The sequence below is a fragment of the Cyprinus carpio genome, chromosome A7 (assembly GCF_018340385.1).
Source record: "Cyprinus carpio isolate SPL01 chromosome A7, ASM1834038v1, whole genome shotgun sequence".
NCBI lineage: Eukaryota > Metazoa > Chordata > Actinopteri > Cypriniformes > Cyprinidae > Cyprinus > Cyprinus carpio.
The window spans coordinates 43,348,120-43,367,469 of NC_056578.1; the positions used below are offsets into that span (position 1 = coordinate 43,348,120).

The following is a 19,350-nucleotide window of genomic DNA, read 5'->3' on the forward strand; positions in this document are numbered from 1 at the left end:
ATTTTTTTTTTTTTTTTTGATACAACTATTACAATTCTAGCTTGATTTTCACTGAATAACAATCAAAATATTTCAATTTGATCAAACTGGGGGCAAATCTGGTCAACTGAAATGTTAAAACCCAGAAAAAAAAGTTAAAAGTTAAATGTATTCATATAGGTTTTATTCTGAAAATGTAATGATATTCAGTGTTATGTGTGTGTATGTATGTATGTATGTATGTATGTATGTGTGTCTATATATATATATATATATATATATATATACTATATAGATATATATATATATATATATATATATATATATATATATGATACTATATATATCCCTATATATATATATATATATATATATATATAATAGAACTGTATATCCCATTATGTTTGTAAACACAACACACTGCACTCCAGACCTTATTATATAATTAATCACCTGTCTGCTTTAAATGATAAAAAAACATATTGAACTCATTGTACTGACACATAAAGAGCATCTACCCAGAACTCTCCAAATCTTCAACAAGGGAATGCTCATGTATTTTAAGACTTTGGTAAAGTTTCTCTTTCAGTGCATCTGTCTTCAGGAAAGACAGAAGAGCTCTCATTTGATCAAAGGTTGATAATGATTTTAGGATGATTTGGTATTTTTCATCACCAATCAGAGGTTTCATGTCGTCTGCAATGGGCTTCACCAGTGAGACCCTTCTGATCAGCTCTTTCTCGTGTTTCTCCACAAACTCAGCGTCTGCATGAACAAAATGTTGCCTTCATGAGAAACCACTGAACAGTATACTTTATGAAGAATCTGCACAGAAACAGCCTGATCTATTTTCATAAATGATATTTACCTTTACTGTTTTTGCAGCGTTCCCTTTTCGGTGCAGTATCGGTCTCTACAGTCTCTGCAGGCTGATAACCTGCGTAAATATTATAAAAGCTTTTAATAATAAATCATTGTCCAGACTTTCAGAATTACATAAGAAAGTGTAGACTGCACATTCAGAAACTGCATATTGAAATGTGTATATATATGCATATATTACTCAGATAAACAACAGTTTTGGCCAAATTCTAGGAAAGCGTTTAATTTATCCTTCGGTAGGAAAGCAATACCAGAATGCCCCCTGCTTAAGCCATTTCTCAATATGCGTTCTTGTCTGTACTTGTGTTCTTGTGGAGTTGTGAAACATCATCAGTCGTTGCCCAAGTCCTGTTCCAATTCAAAGTTCACATCTAGTCAAGTACAGTTCAAAGCTCCGCCCCTTTTATCAAAATTTCATCAAGAGGTGACTTGTGTGAACTAGAGGCATCCAGGTATCCCAGAATGCATTTTGCAACAAGCAGTAAGCATTAATTGCAGAGGAGAAACCCCTCATAATTTTCAAAATACTACTGTTATTATGTCTGAAATGTAGTTTTAATAGTTTTTCAGATGAGAATGTAGTTGTTAAAAACTCAAAGCTGTGGTTTATTTATAAAGGTAGTGCCTATTTGAAAATTAGCTTTGCCAATTTTTCAGAGATGTGAGCTCCAGGCGATCTCCGGCGCTCAGTGCTCATGTTTTCTGCCAAGAGCAGCCTCACTTCGGCTAGTCATTCGCACATTTGCCGCTGGCTATGATGTTTCTGTAGTGGTAAAAACATGATATACAATTTGTTTTAGATATATCTAGCAGGCAAGTTTGGTCTCGTTAATCTATTATTTGTTCCTGGTCATTGGCTGAGCACAGAGATTCAATTTGTAACTTTATATATTTATCTACTGTTGTACAGTGCTGACTTTGTAGCATACTTTTCACTGAATTGTTTGCCTTTGTCTTTAATTCCTATAAGCCTTTTATGTGTTAAGTTTAACCTGCCACAGGAGCTGCTGAAACAGTTCTACTCAGCCGTCATTGAGTCTGTCCTGTGTACTTCAATAACTGTGTGGTTTGGTTCAGCTACAAAATCAGACATCAGAAGACTACAGAGAACAGTTCGGAGTGCTGAAAGGATTATTGGTACTCCCCTGCACACCCTTCAAGAACTGTATGCATCCAGAGTGAGGAAAAGGGCTCAGAAAATCACTCTGGATCCCTCTGAAAGGATATACTTTTCAAACCCAAGTTACCCCATCTTTGAACTTTTGCCATCTGGCCGGCGCTTCAGAGCCGCAAATACCAGGACAGTCAGACACAAGAAACAGTTTTCTTCCCCCAGGCAATCTACCTCATGAACAGTTAAATGTTCCCCACTTATTACAATAAAAATGTGCAATGCTCCTTATATTTATTTGTTACCCCTTCATTCCTAGTAAATCCCTGCATCTTACTCAATCCAATTCCATTATCATTTATAGCACAATTGTTTATACACTTATTTATCTGCAAAGGGAAAGAAAAAATTTTTTTGACTGTGTGTTGTTGTCTTGTGTACTGGAAGCTTATGTCACTAAAACAAATTCCTTGTATGCGCAAGCATACTTGGCAATAAAGCTCTTTCTGATTCTGATATGTTATACTTATAAATGTTTAATGGCTATTTTTGTTCATTAAACATGACATTTAACATAAAGAGGCTGTGTTGTGTTTCAAGTCACATTTCATTTTATGAAAATGTATTTAGACATAAAGCAAAGATAAGAGTATATATATATATATATATATATATATATATATATATATACACACATATTGCCTGGACAACACATACGTTTTTGAGGATGCAAGTCCAAACTTTGTGTACTTAGTATTGAGAAAAGGCTCTGGGGTCTCATCTCTTAGGCTGTGCTTGCAGCTCACTTAGCATTGTAACTTCCAATGCAGTGCGAGTTCCCTTGAGGGGGAACGTCTCAGGTTTTGACTCCAACCATGGTTCCCTGAGAAGGATTGAGATGCTACGACACCCTGCCATACTTCCTGCAAGCTTGTGATCAACTTGCTTCAGCCAATCAGAAGCTGACATTATTTAGTTCAGTTATGCTATAGCTTCCTGGTCACAATGTCACATGCTACACAGTGACATCACACCATGCCATTGGACTGATTTCATACATGTAGCAAGACACAATCAATCAGAAGTGTTTCTGATGCATTCTGATCTCGTTCCCTCTCAGGATTTTTTTTTTTTTTTCTTCACATTAGTATAGTAAAGCTTAAATTACATATACGCATTAGTGGCTAAATGCACAATAATAGTAATACATTTAACCTTACAGAATATTACAGAACATTTACTGGACACTGAATTAAATTTGAGGAGGTCATCTGACTGCAGTCAGCTGAAATGAGGCCAAAAATATTTAAATTATTTAAACTATATTAAATATTATTCTAACTGCCAAACAAAAGTTTATTTATTTAACCATTTATTTATAGCATGTATATGTGTGTTTATATTTCTAGCATGTGAAGATCTGTATGAATAATGAAATTGTACTGCCACTTACAGACTGGACTGTTTATGTTGAATTCATCTGAAAGAACATAGAAAATAAATAAATAAATAAATAAATAAATAAATAAATAAATAAATAAATAAATAAATAAAGATAAAAGATAAATATCTGATCTGCAGAGAGTTTTGCATGTTTTTGTGGCTTGTTTACCTGATTCTATATTAACTTCCCATATTGTTTTGTCTTTTTTTGTCATTATATAGAGTTCAATTGGTTTCTTTGCAGCTTGAATGTATAAATCAAAGAAGTTGGCCTTGCAGGGTGTCAGCTTTAAATTCTGACAAAAAGCAAATTGAAATATTTTAGAAAGAGGCAGCATGTAAGTCTGGATTATTTTAAATAACTAAACAAACACACACCAACACACACACACACACACACACACACACATATATGCAAAGGCAAACTTTTTACAAGTACCTGTGGTTTGATTCTGGAGTCACAAGATGTCTTCAGGGTGTAACAGTCATCGATTTTAAGGGCTTTATCTGGTGATGGTTTTACAATCTCCATATTATGTTTCTCCTTCTCCTTCACATCCTAACAGTGATAGACAGAATTATTTGTCAAACGTGTTCTTACAGAGGTAGTTACACTTGCTTTCTGCAAGTGCAAAAAGATAAATCTACTCATACTGTCCATATAAATCGTTATATTCCAAGTCCTCTGAAGCCATCTTTCAAATCTCAAATACTAAAACCTTTTGAGTGGTGTATATAACTTATAATCAAAGAGGTTTATACACATTTCATAAACATACAATTTTTATTTATTTTTTTATGTCAAAGTTATTGTATGGTTTCAAAAGACTTTGGAATATAATGAATGATTGGAATAATTGTTTTATTGAATAAAAGAGTGGCCTGAAGGAAATTATAATGGCAAAATTGTCATTATCCTTTCAGAACAGTTTGGTTAATGGAATCTATTGTCCAATAAATGGATGATTATTTTCTACATTTGTAAGTAAATAAATGTCAGTTACATAGCCTCTCATAAAGTTTATCATTAGATTTTACCTTCTTAAGTTTTTTATTCTTTAAAATCAGGTACACATGAAGGTTAAGGGCAGCAATTTTGTTGCGATAAATCAAAGTTTCACAGTGAAATTTCATGGTGAAGTACTGATGCAAATGTGCAATAACTCCCAAGAGTGAGAAGGTGGGATTGAGGAGCTTGGCATGAAATCTGGTTAGTTCACATCTCTCCAATGAAGCTTCACTGCCGTTTACATGAAGAGCTTTCACTGCATCATCTGATGAAGATACAGAATCTGTGGACAGTAATGTCAGTTTAAGTCTTCAAGAACGAGAGCTCAAAGTTCTGGCTTGAAAGGTTTACACGAATGTTGAAATGATTGGATCTGGAGTGAGATATACCTTACACACACATACCTACACAGATGAAGTGAGGTAGATGAATTTCCTCCAGAGTACCAGAGGTTACAGTGATGTCCATCAAAGTTCCACATGGTTTGTAGTTCTTCATGATATCTTCATGTAATGATTCCCAGTCAACAAACTGATACTCCAAACTGACATCACTGTCAGACCGCCAGCGGAGGCCAGTCTCTGAACATTCATGCTGCCCTGCAGAGGAGCTGACACTGAAAAACACAAATATAACACTGACAAAGATGCTCTCAGAAGATGTAATATTATATATGTCATGTTACAAGTATGTAATATTTCATAAAGATTTATCTCTGTACCTGTACTTGATATTTGCATCAGCTGTGACCTCTGAAGGTGTTTGAACTTCCCATTCAGAATCATCCTGAGAGGGAGACAAATAAACTGAATTAAGAAAATAAATAAATAAATAAATAAATAAATAGAAATTGAATTAAGAAATTAAAAGTCTCTGAAGTACAGAAAATACTTAACTTCAATAGAATTTTGAAACTGTTTTATGTAAAAAAATAAATAAAACAAATTAATCCATAAAAATCTACATATATTCAGATTTTTCAAGAATTCTGATCTTTTTAACAATTTATATTAAGCAACGTTTAGCAATGAGGGAGAAATTAAATGTATCTATAAGACATAATACCACTAATGAAGACAACCAGCTAAACACATACACAGAGTGGCAATAGACAGTAATTGTGACTGGTTTAATGAAGCAGCCTCCCTTTACTCACCTCTAATTCACATGTCTCACAACCTGATTAAAGAATAACAAACAAAACCAGTCAGCTAATAAGCAAAATGTCCACAGTAATCAGTCTCATCAATCTCTTATGAAGATTAAAAAATAAATTATATATATATATATATATATATATATATATATATATATATATATATATATATATATATATATATATATATATATATATATAATGAATATATTCATTAGCTTTAAAAAGTTACTAAATTTTAAATTATACAATTTGATTTAATGTAGAATGATATGTAGCATAATTTTGTTATGAGTTTACCTAGTAAAAGAGATGTGCATTGTACAGTGTAGGAAACTATAGTTTCCAAGTAGCATCACCATAGGTCCATTTTTTTTTTTTTTTTTTTTTTTTGATAAACTCTGGCCAAAAACCTACCTTTTGTATCAATTCCCATTTTGTTGTAAGCATTTCTTAATTTATAAGACGTCTCCTCCTGGAACAGTTTCTGGATTGCGGGAAATGGTTTTTGGGTTTTTTTGAGATCTTTCATAAATCTCATCATTTTATGATCATGCTTTACTGCACCTGGAAGAACAAGATCAAGTTCAAAATCAAATACATCTAGATCAGGGGTGTCAACTCATTTTAGGTTGAGGGCCAGACCGGAAAATGTCCCCTTGAGTGGCCCTTGAATTACCTTTTGTTAAACATTAATTTGTTCACAATTACATCAATATTAATATTAATATTAATATCACAAAATAATGTTCTTTTTAGCAACATCCAATGACCCCTTTAAAATAATTTCTGTTGGTGAAACAGCAACAACAGACAACATTGTGTCTAAATGAAACTCTAATACCATATGTTCAAAAACATCTTGTTTGTTTAACAGTTTAACATGTTATACAATACTTAAATATCTTATATAATGTATCTGAACTCTCAGCAACTTTCTCTGGTAACTAGTACTGTGACTAATTACTAATATAATTTAAGTAATAATATTAGTTACAATCCCATTACCATATAGCGTCTGGAAGCACGTTTCTTAATGCTTGAGCCCTGCTGCAGATTTTACTATGGTGCTGCTTCATTAAATATCAGAAGTTGTTTAAAAAACCGTGGCTTCTCATGAGTTTGAGCCCGTTGTACTCATCATTTATCTGTAACTTTCATGGATTCACAGGCTGCAAAAATGATGCAGTTTCCAATTTTTGGGGTGTAATGGAAAAGTAATGTATAACGAAAAATAACTAGTAGCGTAATTAATTACTGTTGGTCGCGAGTAATAAGAAAAGTATTAACATTACTTTCGAAAGGAGTAACTATTAATGAGTAATGTATTACATTTTTTGAGTAACGAGCCCAACACTGCACTTGAAAGAGTTTTTGTATACACAACACCCTTCAATGTCATAGAAAAGAAAATGAGAAATCCCAAACATAAAACGTAGCGATGTACCAAATGTCACAAATGTTTTTGGGACTAGTAACGTAGCTTAGAGAGACAGAGGATGACAGAGAGTGAGCCAGGGAACCAGCATGCTCTTTTTGCCACACTCTCAGAAAAGAAGGTACAAAAGCTGTCACTGGGGCAGTACCTTTTCAAAAGGTACACTTCTGTAATCTAGAAATCAAGCAGAGATCCTTCTCAAGCAGCAGCCAAAGAGCTCAAGATAAAGATAATGACGTCATGTCACAACATGTTCATGAGACTCGGGTGAAAATTCCATCCATGCCACACGCCTTCACCTAGTCTGCTTCAAAGCTACAGCAATAGTAAATTCTTAGTTTAAAATAGCAGAACTAGGAATGCAACACAACTTGAATGCTGATGTAAGCATGTGTGAAACCCTCTCAAACTCAGCCCTAGGCGATATCAGAGTTACAATGCATCTATCATCACTTGCATGCCACTCAAAATCTCACAGCTTTATAACGCTCATGTATATCCAGAGGCGTAACCAGCAACTCAAGTAAACGAGCACTATTTAATATTTTATATTATAGTTCAAATCACCTTTGTGGGCCGTATTTGGCCACGACCCGTATGTTTGACACTCCTGAACTAGATCATTTATGTTATGAATTTTTAGGGTTGATTATTTTCACCAAACATCAAAGCTGCTTAACTTACCAGATGCAATCATTTTCTTTTTAGTGTCACATAGAACTCGGGGCATACCTGAAACACCAAGATGTTAATCTGTGTGATATATGTATATATATATGGTCACATTCACAGTTTCACAGCTGCTGCCATTTAAGCCATTGTTCATTAAACATGATGCTTGTGTGCCATTTTCTGGATTAATTTAGATTAGTAATAACTTACTTCTGACACTGCATGGCTGGACAGGATCAGAATCGCTTTCTAGTTCTTCGATTGTTTTCTTTATCATTTCTGTTGCTGATTCTATATTACTGAGTATAGATGAGACATCAAATGACTGATCTTCAGTTTCCATAAGCTCTCTGAGTTCTTTTGCTGCATCCTTTATTCTCTTTTTCTGGCCTTTGTTTTGATTTAAGCAAAATAAAGATCAAAACCTTCACAGAGACGCAGGGTTGGCAAATAACAGTGAAATTCAGATATAAAAAAAAATCATTGACTCTTACCCTTTTGGGCATATGTCGTTAAGACGACACAGCTCCTGTATTTGTTCTGCATATTCATTCAAAAGTTGCTCCAATTTTTTACAGCTTTTGATATCTTGACAAAAATATAAGCAGAAAAAAACATGTAAAAGTCTTCATTCTAATCAAAACAACTTTAAAGTGAACAAAAAACAATATATACATATAATTGACGATGAATCATTTACAGGACTGTAGATCGTGTACTAAGAAAGTAAACAGAGTGATATTCATGTTCAGTTTCATGTTGATGCTATCGTACACTCACTTGCAGGTTTTGCCATCTTTTCATCAAGAGGATTCAGCCGGGTTTGTCAAATACTTCAGACTGGTGTGAGACGCAGAGCTGTCAACAATATTCAACTCCACAACTTCAGATACAAAACAACTCTTCAGTGTAAAATACAAAACATTCATGAATAACTTACTTTATTGGCTCATCCTGTGCTTGACCCTCAAGTGTCTTCGTCAGTGGAAACTAGATTTTAACACGCAAAACAAACTGAAAGCAAAATGAAAACTAAACCAGTCAAACCTGTTCAAGGGACACAGCTGTCTGTCATTTCAGTCTTTAAAGGGCCAAAGGTCCATGCAAAGGCCATCTTTTTTTTTTTCTGTCCACATGAGGGCAGTATGAAACCAGAAGCTCTGAAAGCCTGCAGCTCAAACTAAGAGCTTTTTCACGAATACAGTAGAAGCCAGAAGGGATGTCCATCCTAGGCCATGTTCACCAAAACCCACAAAATAGCACTGAATAATATCTAATCCCTGATGCATAGAGTGCGAGCTTCGTAGAACCACTTGGACAAAAATGACATCCAAGTTTCATTTCATCATGACAGATTAAACAACATCAACATCAGTTTCACTACAGGTTCTACTTTACAACATGCACAGAAAATATTAAATAAATATTTAATTAAAAAATACATTTTAAAATATATTAACATAAAAAAAATATTTGTTAAATTTTATTGTTATTTTTTCAAGCCCAAAGAAATATAGTTTTACCATAAAAAAAGTGTTGTGCATTTTATATTATCACATAATTTCAACTTTATCTGAGAGCGCGACAAAGAACCGACTCACACAGATCTGTTGGTTAGCAAATATATTTTAATATAGAATATAATATTTATATATTTAAGCACAATGACAAAAACGGCATCATTTCGGGTTCAGCCTAATTTACTCCAAGAGAGAAGCCACATATATTTAACAAACATAACTCCATACTGAGTGTCCATCACTTTGTTGCTGCAACATAAGACAAAAGAAAGAACGAAAGCAAAATGAATTACTGAAGAAATGCTAACAGTAATCCGCCCATAGAGGTTTAACGTTTAATGAGAATCAAACATCAGTCCGATCAACGAGAACATCAGCGATCTGCAAAGCGGTTCAAGCCAAAATGTCTTATGAAGCGACTTAGAAAAAAAAAAAAAAAAGAGCATCACATCAATAAATAAATATGCAATGACCAAAAAATGCAAAACAAAGAAGTCCTTCAGCAAGAGTCTAAGACCGAGCACTTCAGTATCTATATTCTACTGGACTTCATCACAGCATCTCCAGCCCAAACACTGCACACCTGCACACACAGCACAACTGATAGTGTGCTAACTCTTTTAAACTATAGGTAAGCTTCTTATCACGAGAGCCATAAAAAATAATTTGTCTATGTTTTAAGCTTCTGCACAAATACTAATCGAGTTGGCACTTTGTCATGACATGAGAGCATGCTTTAGTCCTCAGTGTAAACGTACAGCTCTAACAGCTCTTATGCACACAATCATTTTAGCATGTGCTTCGTATTTTAAAATCTAATGTATTTCCGTGCTATGAGTGTGCATTATATTATCCATACATTTCTCTATTCTCCTTTCTTTACGCATTTCCATTTCTGCAGTAACATCAACTTGTCTACAACGTTTATCATCAGTTATTCAACATTCTCTACAACGTCTCTACATTTCCATCTGAATGGTTTACGAATGTGATGTCAAAAAAAAAAGTTAGTTACAATGTTTTCATGTCTAAACTAACACCGCTAGATGAAGCATGTGTGGGCGAAACTCACAGAAGAAGGGTCAAGAATAAGTCTGGGACATACTTCACCCTAAAAAACAATTATTAATATTATTACTGATATTACAATTATTGATAATAAGTCAAGAGAGCATGATTTTCACTAAATTACAATCAAAAGAATAAAATTTGATCAAATTGGGGCAAACCAGGTCAACTGAAATGTTTAATATATATGTATGTATGCATAAAGGGGCAGTTTAATTGTTTGTTTTTGGGTTAAATGACCTTCAAATTTCTTCATGAGTTTCACCGTGCAGTTATTTTACCATATTTACTTTCTTCATTTCTGTGATCAGTGTATTCATTAAAGCCCTACAATCCGCTCTCTCAAAACACACTGTATTTCACCATCATCTAAACCATCACACACCACATCAGCCGACGATGAGTGTTTCAGTCTCTACACAAACCGATTCCACGTTTTCTCAGTCTCACGCTCTGACGGGGAACTTCAAACGTGCGTTAAATGTATGATCGTTAAAGGTTTTCTTGCATCTACAGCCAGTGGCCTCTCATACGAACATTTCACAACATGACAAAGGCATGGTTACTACAACACGCTCAAAACAGTCATATTATGCTGCGAAGCGTTTCTAAGAAACAGAACAAGCATTTGGAAAAACACTACAATAAAAATACAAAAAAAAGGAAAGATGTGACGAAAAGACATGTAAATTATGCTGTAAAGTTTTCAAAACAGAAGAGTATAGAAAAGGATCTTGAGCCCTACGATAAACCCAACAGTACAGACCTGATCTGAGCATCACACTTACACTTACACTGATGAATAAACACCGTCCCGCTTGTCCAGTTAGTACACAGACTTCAGTACACCAAAACAAGTACAGTTGCATTAAATAAATTAATTAATAATAAACACTTTTATAAATCCACAATATATTTGTATGTACAACTGAAGAACAAAACATCAGTCAGAACTTAAGAAAAAAGAAAGAGAATCACATTATGCAAAAGAAAATGAAGCCTATTTTTAGGTTACATAATTTCCATGACAAATAAGCACATCCTTCGCCCAGTGTTATTGTTATAAAGCAAAGAACCAAAACAGTCATGAAGACCCAGACATATTGTGTGTGTTTTACGATATCCAGGTGAAAATGGGAGTTTTAAATGTGCTTCGCAGTCGTAATGGCTCGAAAAATATGCTTCATTTTCTTTCTGCATTTCTTTTCTTATGTCTATTCTGAAGTGGACAGGTTTTTTCAACAGGATTTATTTGTGTTCATTTTTAGTTTGGCTAGTTTCAGTGGAACTTGTTTTGGACACGATAACTAAACGTAGGATAAAACACCTCGAGTCGTGTTTCTGTTACGCCAATAGCGATAAATCTTCAGCATTACAAAGCTTTTGCAGCATTATCAAGGCTGATATGTTTTAATACTCTGACATCCAATTTGACAATCAGAAAGACATGATTATGCGTCTATGGCTTTCAGCAGTGCACTGTTTCATTTTGCCGAACACATCGTAATACTTGCATGTAGTTGGTTATTAACAACGTCTAGAGGAGACGCTTGTGCACAGTGCCCAATAATCTCTGCATAGAGGAAAAGAAGTGGCATTAAACTAGAGAAAGACGTTGTGAAGAAAAATCATCAAGCTCTGCATCATTTCCTGCTGCAACAGGAAATTCATCCGCCTTCGAAAAGGAAACATGGAAAAGGGCAAGCGATGATAATATGGCTTTTTTTTTTCCGATGTTCTCCAGTGGAGGCGCTGTGTTTTAGAAATACTCTTGGCAAACTGATCTCAAGCGCAAAGCACAGTGCTGAACAGAGGCCCTTGATAGAGACGGATCTACCGATCAGTTGACTAACTGCACAGACACAGATACGAGATCGACAGAACCACATCTAATGAAAACCACCGTCAATGACGTGAGCACATCTGAAGCCCTTGGTTGCTGGTCTGGGGATGTTATGAATTTCTACATCTGGTTGGTAAACTAGCATAAGCCTAGAGAGCTGATCTAGAGTCAGGTATCACAGAGAATTCAGTCAGGACTGAGGATGCAAACAAACTAAACCAACCAACTACTATTAAACTAAGAGAGAAACGAATCGAATCAGAAGTGATCGTGGCATGTCTGATGAGCGTTTGGCCTTGTGTTCGGAAAGACTCTAGACAGGGAACATCACCACAATGTCACACAGCGCAAAATCCACAAGATGATATCTGTATAACACCGAGAAACATCAATACATCAACAACAACAACAACATAAAAAACTACAATAAATAGAATAACGTACAATCTGTTTTTCAAAAGGGTTGTTTGTGACGCGTCGGGATTTTCACACGCTAATCTTTGAGAAATGACAAAAATGAACATTCTGTCGTTTACTCGCCCTCACATTTGTTTGATCATTTCTGGGACTGAAAAAGGAGAACTTTTGCATACAATGAAAGAGGATCGAGAGCCTGTCAGAACTCAATAAACTCAAATCTGTTTCACATTTGTGTACGTTTAAAGATGATTAAGTGGCAAGATGTCAAGTTTGACGTCAGTGATACTAAAAGCTATTTTAACATGCACATTTGATGCGATGCAGCTAAGTAAATATGCAGAAATGCAAAAGAGATTTGTATGGAAGCTTGTCTGTGCAACAGAATAAATATATAAAAAAAGTAATTGTGACTTTTGATCTCATTATCCCAACCTTATTCTCACAAATTCAAGTATGAATCTTGCAGTTTCAAGTTATTAACTCATAAATCTTGTTTGTTTTTTGTTTTTTTCTCACAATTCTGACTTTTCTTCTTAGAATTGCAAAAATGGCAAAATCAGAACTGAGAGACATAAACTCAGAACTGCAAGAAAAACTGTTGCAATTGTGAGATAAAAAGTTGCAGTTACCGTTATAATATTTCAAAAGGTTGAAATATTTTATTCCATGGCAGAAATAAGCTTCTATAGATTTGAGAATTATAGACACACTTTTTGACATCTGCTTTCACTTCCACTGCATGGAAAGGAACGTCTAGGAGCATCTTTTTTGAGCAAGCAAAGCATAGGTTTGGAACGAACATACAGGGTAGATAAATGATAACAGATCTGTAATGTGTGGGTGGCAGCGACAGAGATAAACTTGATCAATTCACCGATCTAAACCTTGACAGGACATGATTCTTTATAGTCCTCAGAAATCCACAGTAACCGATTTTCAAGTTTATAAAAAGGCCACGAATGCTCCACGACCGGGTCCGCTCTCCTGCTATTCAAAATACCACAGGCTTGTATAACTATGCAGTTCCAGATTCAGTGTAAGGTTTTGCTGAGCTCTTACAGCTTGTTTGCCACAATTTTAACAAAATCGCACAGCAGAATAATATAGAGTAGCAGAAACAGCCTGTAACTGAACGCTGCATGCGGGCCTCAATGCGTGGGGTGGAAATACAGACGCGTAAAAACACGCATGATGCATGTCCTCGATAACCGCTCCGGCTTTCATCGCATGAAAACAACAGTCTGCAGGGGCAGAGCGCACAGTGATCAAGCGAATTTAGAGCCGTGTTGAAACAGTCTTTCAGCAGATGGTGCGAAAGAATATCACAATCGTAATCATGATATTAATATTTGTAAACACAGGGACAATCTTAATATGCTGTGTTAGGATGATAAATAGATAAAAATAGATGGAAACAGCTCAAACGATGCGCTTTTTGGATACACAATGTGTCCGTATAGACTTTTGGCCACATATCGACTGCTGCAGTTATCTCAATAATATATATATATATTTCATTTTTAACATCATCTGTGACATGAATATCCCTGTTTTAGTCGCAGCTGTTTCTTTCCCTCTATCAGTATATGTGATATCATCCTAATGTTTCACATGATGGCATACTGAGGCATCAGAATAAATAATTCACAGTAGACATAGTCAAATTGAGCAATTTAAAGATATATAAAGAAAAAAAAAAGCCTTCTATTTCCTGATGCAAATACTGCAGTAATGGAGCTATAACTTTACTAATCTGTTGTTTGTTTTGTTTTTTTTGGGGGGGGGTTAGTGTTCTAGCATGTTCTAATCGTTCTAAGACAGTGTTTTTAGGCCCGTTATACATTTAATAATAGAAGATAAATGTCTAATTTTGTCTCCCACGCTAGTTTAACAGACTCCATATATGTTGCTATATATATAAGACTGCTGTCGCTTGACACAAAACAATGATTATTATTATATAACTGATAATTTAATAAACTATAATTCCTAGAAGTATGACGTACAGAAATATAAAAAGCAATATCAGTTCTCTACTAAGTAACTGCATACCCTGCGATAATGCATTTAATTTCTAAGGAAGGCAAATATTGGCTTTCTAAGTGGCGATCACACAAATTCAGAGATGGATTCTCTGTAACACTTTTAAATGTTGATGTGAGTCGTGTTTTAAAGGGAATGTACCGACCTGGAGTCTACCCACGATACTAACCAGGGAATAAATGTGTCTATAGGAACAGCGATCAGTGGCTAAACCGGTTTCTCTACTAGACTCACACTAGTCGCCACATTAACTGCGAACTCCCCTTTTGTGCTGGCCAACTTCTGATCCCATCACGGGTGTGAATAATCTCTCTCTCGCACATACAACAATTCCACCACAAGCGTCAGCGAACACAGACTTTGTTTTTCATTCCATACACAATCTGATGATCCGATCTGCAAGTCTATTTTTTTGTCCATTTCGTTGTCTTTCGTTCAGTTTTCCATGCGTTCCGTGGCGTGGGCGTGGCTTTAAAGCATCTTGATCTGATTGGCTGCTTGGCTTCTGTTCGGTGGGAGAAGGTGGAGTGGGTGGGGCTTGGTGACGATGAAGTGACGGGAGGAGGAGCAGAGGTCATGCACTTTGACCTCATGCTTTTTTAGGTGGAGGGGCCAGTTTGATAATCTCATCCTCTGACGGCTGGCGAATGATATCTACGACAGAGAGGAGAGACGTAAGGACAACTCTGTTACAGACGCCACTATTTCAATGAAAGACACAGAGAATGTACTCATTTGTACCCTTGTATTTCTTGGCCGAGGGGATGCGTGTGAGTTTGGTGTCGATCTCGTCGTCTTCGGAGATCTTCAGCACGGTCGTGCGGTACTCGATGACCCGGGTCAAGAGGTCCGGCCGCCGCGAGATCTCAAAGATGTGCTCTATGTAGGACAGGTTATCTGTGCAAGACAAACACAGAGACGTCTTATAACACAGAATAAAGACACGACAACATACCTGTGCAATAAACTCAACCGTCATGTAAATGAATGGAGAAGTCTGTCCTCATGCTGTTCCAAACACATACAATTTACTTTCTTGGAATATAAAATGTTTTAACATATTCAAATGTAGTGCCTCCTGAAACCCCCTTCGTGACAAAGTGTGCTTAATTGTATTGAATGCGCACTTTTAGTGCACTTCAAATCTTTAAAGTATATTTTTAAAACTGTACTTGCAGATAATATAATAAGAATGAAATAAAAGGCCACTTAAAGAGAGACGATTTCATGACTATGTTTCTAAACACACTTAAGTACACTTTTAAAAAATGACCTTTGTAATAAAGGCAAATTAAGTTTTATCTTAAAGTACATTTTAAATCACTGTTTAAATAAAGCTAAAGTACTTGATTATGGTTTTAAATGTAGTGTTCATTATATTCAACTATATTTCAAAGACAATAGAAGTTATGAAATTGCATAAAAAGATGTACTTAAGTCCTACTTAAGTGGGTCAGGACACTCTACTATTTCTCATATATTGTATTTAATATAAATACTTTAATTGCAATTAACATATAACTAAGTGTCCAAAACTGTACATTAAGTTCACACTTAAGTATATTCTTTTAAAGTGTATTATTTCTGTATATGAACAATTTTGTGTTCAACAAGAACATCATTGGTGCTTTCTACTCTCATGACCTATATCAGGATGTTTCAATATTTTGAACATAAATACAAATGATATTTGAGAGCCAGAGAGGAAGATTATCAGTAACTTTATTCTAATTTCTTTTCAACTCGCCCACGCAGCCTGAGGGAGAGCATATTCATTTTCATGTTAGATGACACTTAAGACTTAATCACTTCATTCATGTTGACTGAATCTGTCCGGCGTCTTCCTCACCTTGTGCCAGTTTGTCATTCTTCTCCAGGTAACTGAACCATCTTTGGAGCAGGTGATGGCGTTTGCTCTGGTCTTCGGGGATGTCCTCCTTACAAGCCGACTTCAGCTGCTCCAGGTCTTCATTAGTGATGTTCTCTCAACAGATCACTCAACAGCGAGCTGTATTTCAGACATTCTCTGGGATTGAAAAAAGAAAAAAGACAGAATGGAACAGATAAGCACAAAAACTTATTAAAGGTTTGAGTGATATCAGGACACCCTACTAAAAATGTATTTAAAATCTTTTAAAAACGCTACAATCCTATCTATAGCTAGTCCCATATGCATGTGTTAGTGTCTTAAGTTTATGAGTTTTTTTTAAGTTTTTGTACCTTTTGTTTGAGTTTTTTTCAGCAATTTCATTATTTTAATTTGTTCTTTTTTCGTTTTTTTTTTTTTTTTTTTTTTTAAGTTTTTTTATTTATTCATTTGTTTGTTTATTTTGATTACTTCTTATAAACTTCAAGCTGAATGTGAACTTAATTTAAAATGCACCTAACTATATCAGTTGATCAATCTAGCCTTTTTTAGATCAAGGAGTGTGTTCATTATTAGCATATCTGTTTTTGGTGTGCTTTTTCGAAATTGCTATATTATAAAAATTTATTGGTAATGTAGTAGTGTTTCTAATTAAGAGACAAAAATGCAAATAATTTTAACATTATGTTTTACTAGCAAAAAAGTAATATCTAATGAATGTAAACTAACACTAAGTAGTTTTTCCTAGATACTGCACAATTTTTGAAGCCAGGGTTTCTGTCAGTTTTATGAAAGTAAATGTAAGACCTTTAAGACACAATATGTCAATATGGTCTCTAAATGTAAATGTATTTTAATGCCTCAACCTTTGAAAATACAACTTGTAATAGATCTACAGTACTTTTTTCATTCATTTTACTAAATAAAATAAATAAATACTTTGTTTTCCAGTGTAAAAAAAAATTCTTAAATCACATTGCACTTACTTGAGTAGCAAAATTACATTAAACCAGAAGTCTTGACAACGGTCAAAAATGAAATGAGTTTATGATTAAAACAAGAACAAATATTTGCTGCCTCAAAAAATAAATAAATAAATAAATAAACTACTTAATTCAAAGACAAAACAAGTTTAATTTCCCTATTGAGAGATATTTGTTCTCGTTTTAAGCATAAACTCAAACAAGACATCATGTTCAATTCACAACTCAAATAAATCCGCCATGCTGTCAAAATACAGAGACGTGGCATGATACACCGCGAGCTCCACGCTCCATGGCATACGAATCAATCCCAACGCTTTGGCAGTTCCCAGCCCACACGAGGACAGAGGTCTGAGGAAACTGTGCAGGATCCAGAGCCAAGATGGACGCCTCTGGTGATTTTACAATGTATTATTTGTGCTGCGGCAGCCGGTTTTAACAGAGCAAACATTCTACATTCATCACAGCTAGAATACTGTGTGTGTGTGATGGAAGAAATAGAAAGAGTTGGGAAACATTCAAAGGCATCCCACACACACACTTATACAATTTTCATATCCGTACAAAGAGTGTTAACACGCTGCTGTTTATCTGCTGCAGTCTGTAAAGCGCACTGATCTGCTGCTGACCTCAATACAGTGCTGCAGTTACACCAGCCTCCAGCAGGGGGCCAGAAGAGACACACGAGATACGGAGAGAAGACTCATGCATAAAAGCCCATGAGAATGCTGTCTGACACATCTAGTGTCTGGAACAATCTAAATTAGATTTGCAGTTTCTGAAGGAAATATGAGAGCAAGGCCGGGCTATTTTCTATGTAGCAAGGTAGGTTTTAGATGTTCAACACAACTCTTGATTTTGTCACCAGTGTACAAAAATAAAATATAATGTGCAGCATAAAAGTGACTATAAACACAAATAGATGCAAAGATAGATGCAATACAGGCTGATCCAGGGTAATTATTAACTTAAAAAAAAAAGTGTAAAATGTAAATTTACTTAAAAAAAAAGAAGTAAATATTAACTGAAAAAAAAAAAAAAAAAAACTTAAACATATTTTATTTAAGTCACTTGCCTGGGAGACATTCCGATGTCATATAGTTCAACTTAATGTTCTATAATAGCTACAAATAAAACTGAAGGAAAAAAAAATAAGAATAAAAATAATAAGAATACAAATAAAACAACTATATAGACATAAAAAATGACAAACACACAACAAAATTAAAATAAAAAAAATCAAAGCAAAAAAAAATGTTGTGTGGTGTTGGGTGTGTATGTGTGGGTAATGTGTGTGTGTGTGTGTGTGTGTGTGTGTATATATATATATATATAATATTAGTGAAATTATAACTGACAATGGATACTAAAATAACACTATAGACAGAATGTAAATAGTTTATTTCTGTTATATTTTAAAAGTCAATCAAAAAATCTATCTGAAATTTTCTATTTTTTTATCCTTATTTTAATCTTAAAATAAATCATAAATACACAGACATATGTACAAGACAACGTGTAATATGAGTCTGTATGTTAAGCAGTTCAAGCTAGAAACTTCAACTGTAAGAGGAAATTTACTAGAGAGCTGTAATTACAGTCATTCACCAAATCAAGAATCTTTAAATGAGGAATAATTTAAATGAATGGAGATCCTGTGGAGTTATACCTCGGCTGTACAGTGATCTTAATGTATTATATTATTCCACTTATACCACGGTTACCAAACTGCAAGACATTTTTCAGGATTATTAATTGCTTTTGTTTAAGTCATACACTCAGTCAGCAAACTTCTTTAGAATCAGCTCAAGCTGTTTTAGTTTCAAAATAACGGCAGGCAGGCGGCAATTGAACACAGAAACAGAGTATCCCTCATTTCATTAAATACACAACAAAACAGTCATGCACTTCTAGAG

The 19,350-nt window shown here is 34.8% G+C and overlaps 1 protein-coding gene, 1 long non-coding RNA gene and 1 pseudogene across 2 annotated transcripts; all 3 read right to left on the bottom strand.

Moving 5' to 3' along the window:
* Window positions 1–379: 379 nt before the first annotated feature.
* LOC122145700 (NACHT, LRR and PYD domains-containing protein 1 homolog) lies at window positions 380–8,082 on the bottom strand. Its single transcript, XM_042761225.1, has 12 exons — window positions 7,901–8,082; window positions 7,703–7,750; window positions 5,998–6,147; window positions 5,581–5,603; window positions 5,146–5,210; window positions 4,829–5,040; window positions 4,454–4,707; window positions 3,855–3,974; window positions 3,585–3,711; window positions 3,426–3,452; window positions 848–916; window positions 380–744 (listed from the first exon to the last, which is right to left on the bottom strand). The coding sequence occupies exons 1-12, from the start codon at window positions 8,031–8,033 to the stop codon at window positions 494–496; spliced, it is 1,479 nt and encodes a 492-aa protein (XP_042617159.1). The 5' UTR covers window positions 8,034–8,082; the 3' UTR covers window positions 380–493.
* Window positions 8,083–8,475: 393 nt separating this feature from the next.
* On the bottom strand, window positions 8,476–9,070 carry LOC122145720. Its single transcript, XR_006160528.1, has 2 exons — window positions 8,631–9,070; window positions 8,476–8,548 (listed from the first exon to the last, which is right to left on the bottom strand). It is a non-coding gene; the product is annotated as an uncharacterized LOC122145720 (long non-coding RNA).
* A 5,230-nt stretch (window positions 9,071–14,300) lies between these two features.
* On the bottom strand, window positions 14,301–18,520 carry LOC122145806 (annotated as a pseudogene).
* Window positions 18,521–19,350: the final 830 nt, after the last annotated feature.

Excerpts from the sequence above, each read along its gene's own strand:
- LOC122145700 (XM_042761225.1), bottom strand. The coding sequence starts at position 8,033 with ATGGAAACTGAAGATCAGTCATTTGATGTCTCATCTATACTCAGTAAT. Across the intron at positions 6,148-7,702 it reads AAAGAAAATGATTGCATCTG|GTGCAGTAAAGCATGATCAT; the intron begins GTAAGTTAAGCA and ends TTGTTCTTCCAG. Across the intron at positions 3,712-3,854 it reads ACTCCAGAATCAAACCACAG|AATTTAAAGCTGACACCCTG; the intron begins GTACTTGTAAAA and ends GCTTTTTGTCAG.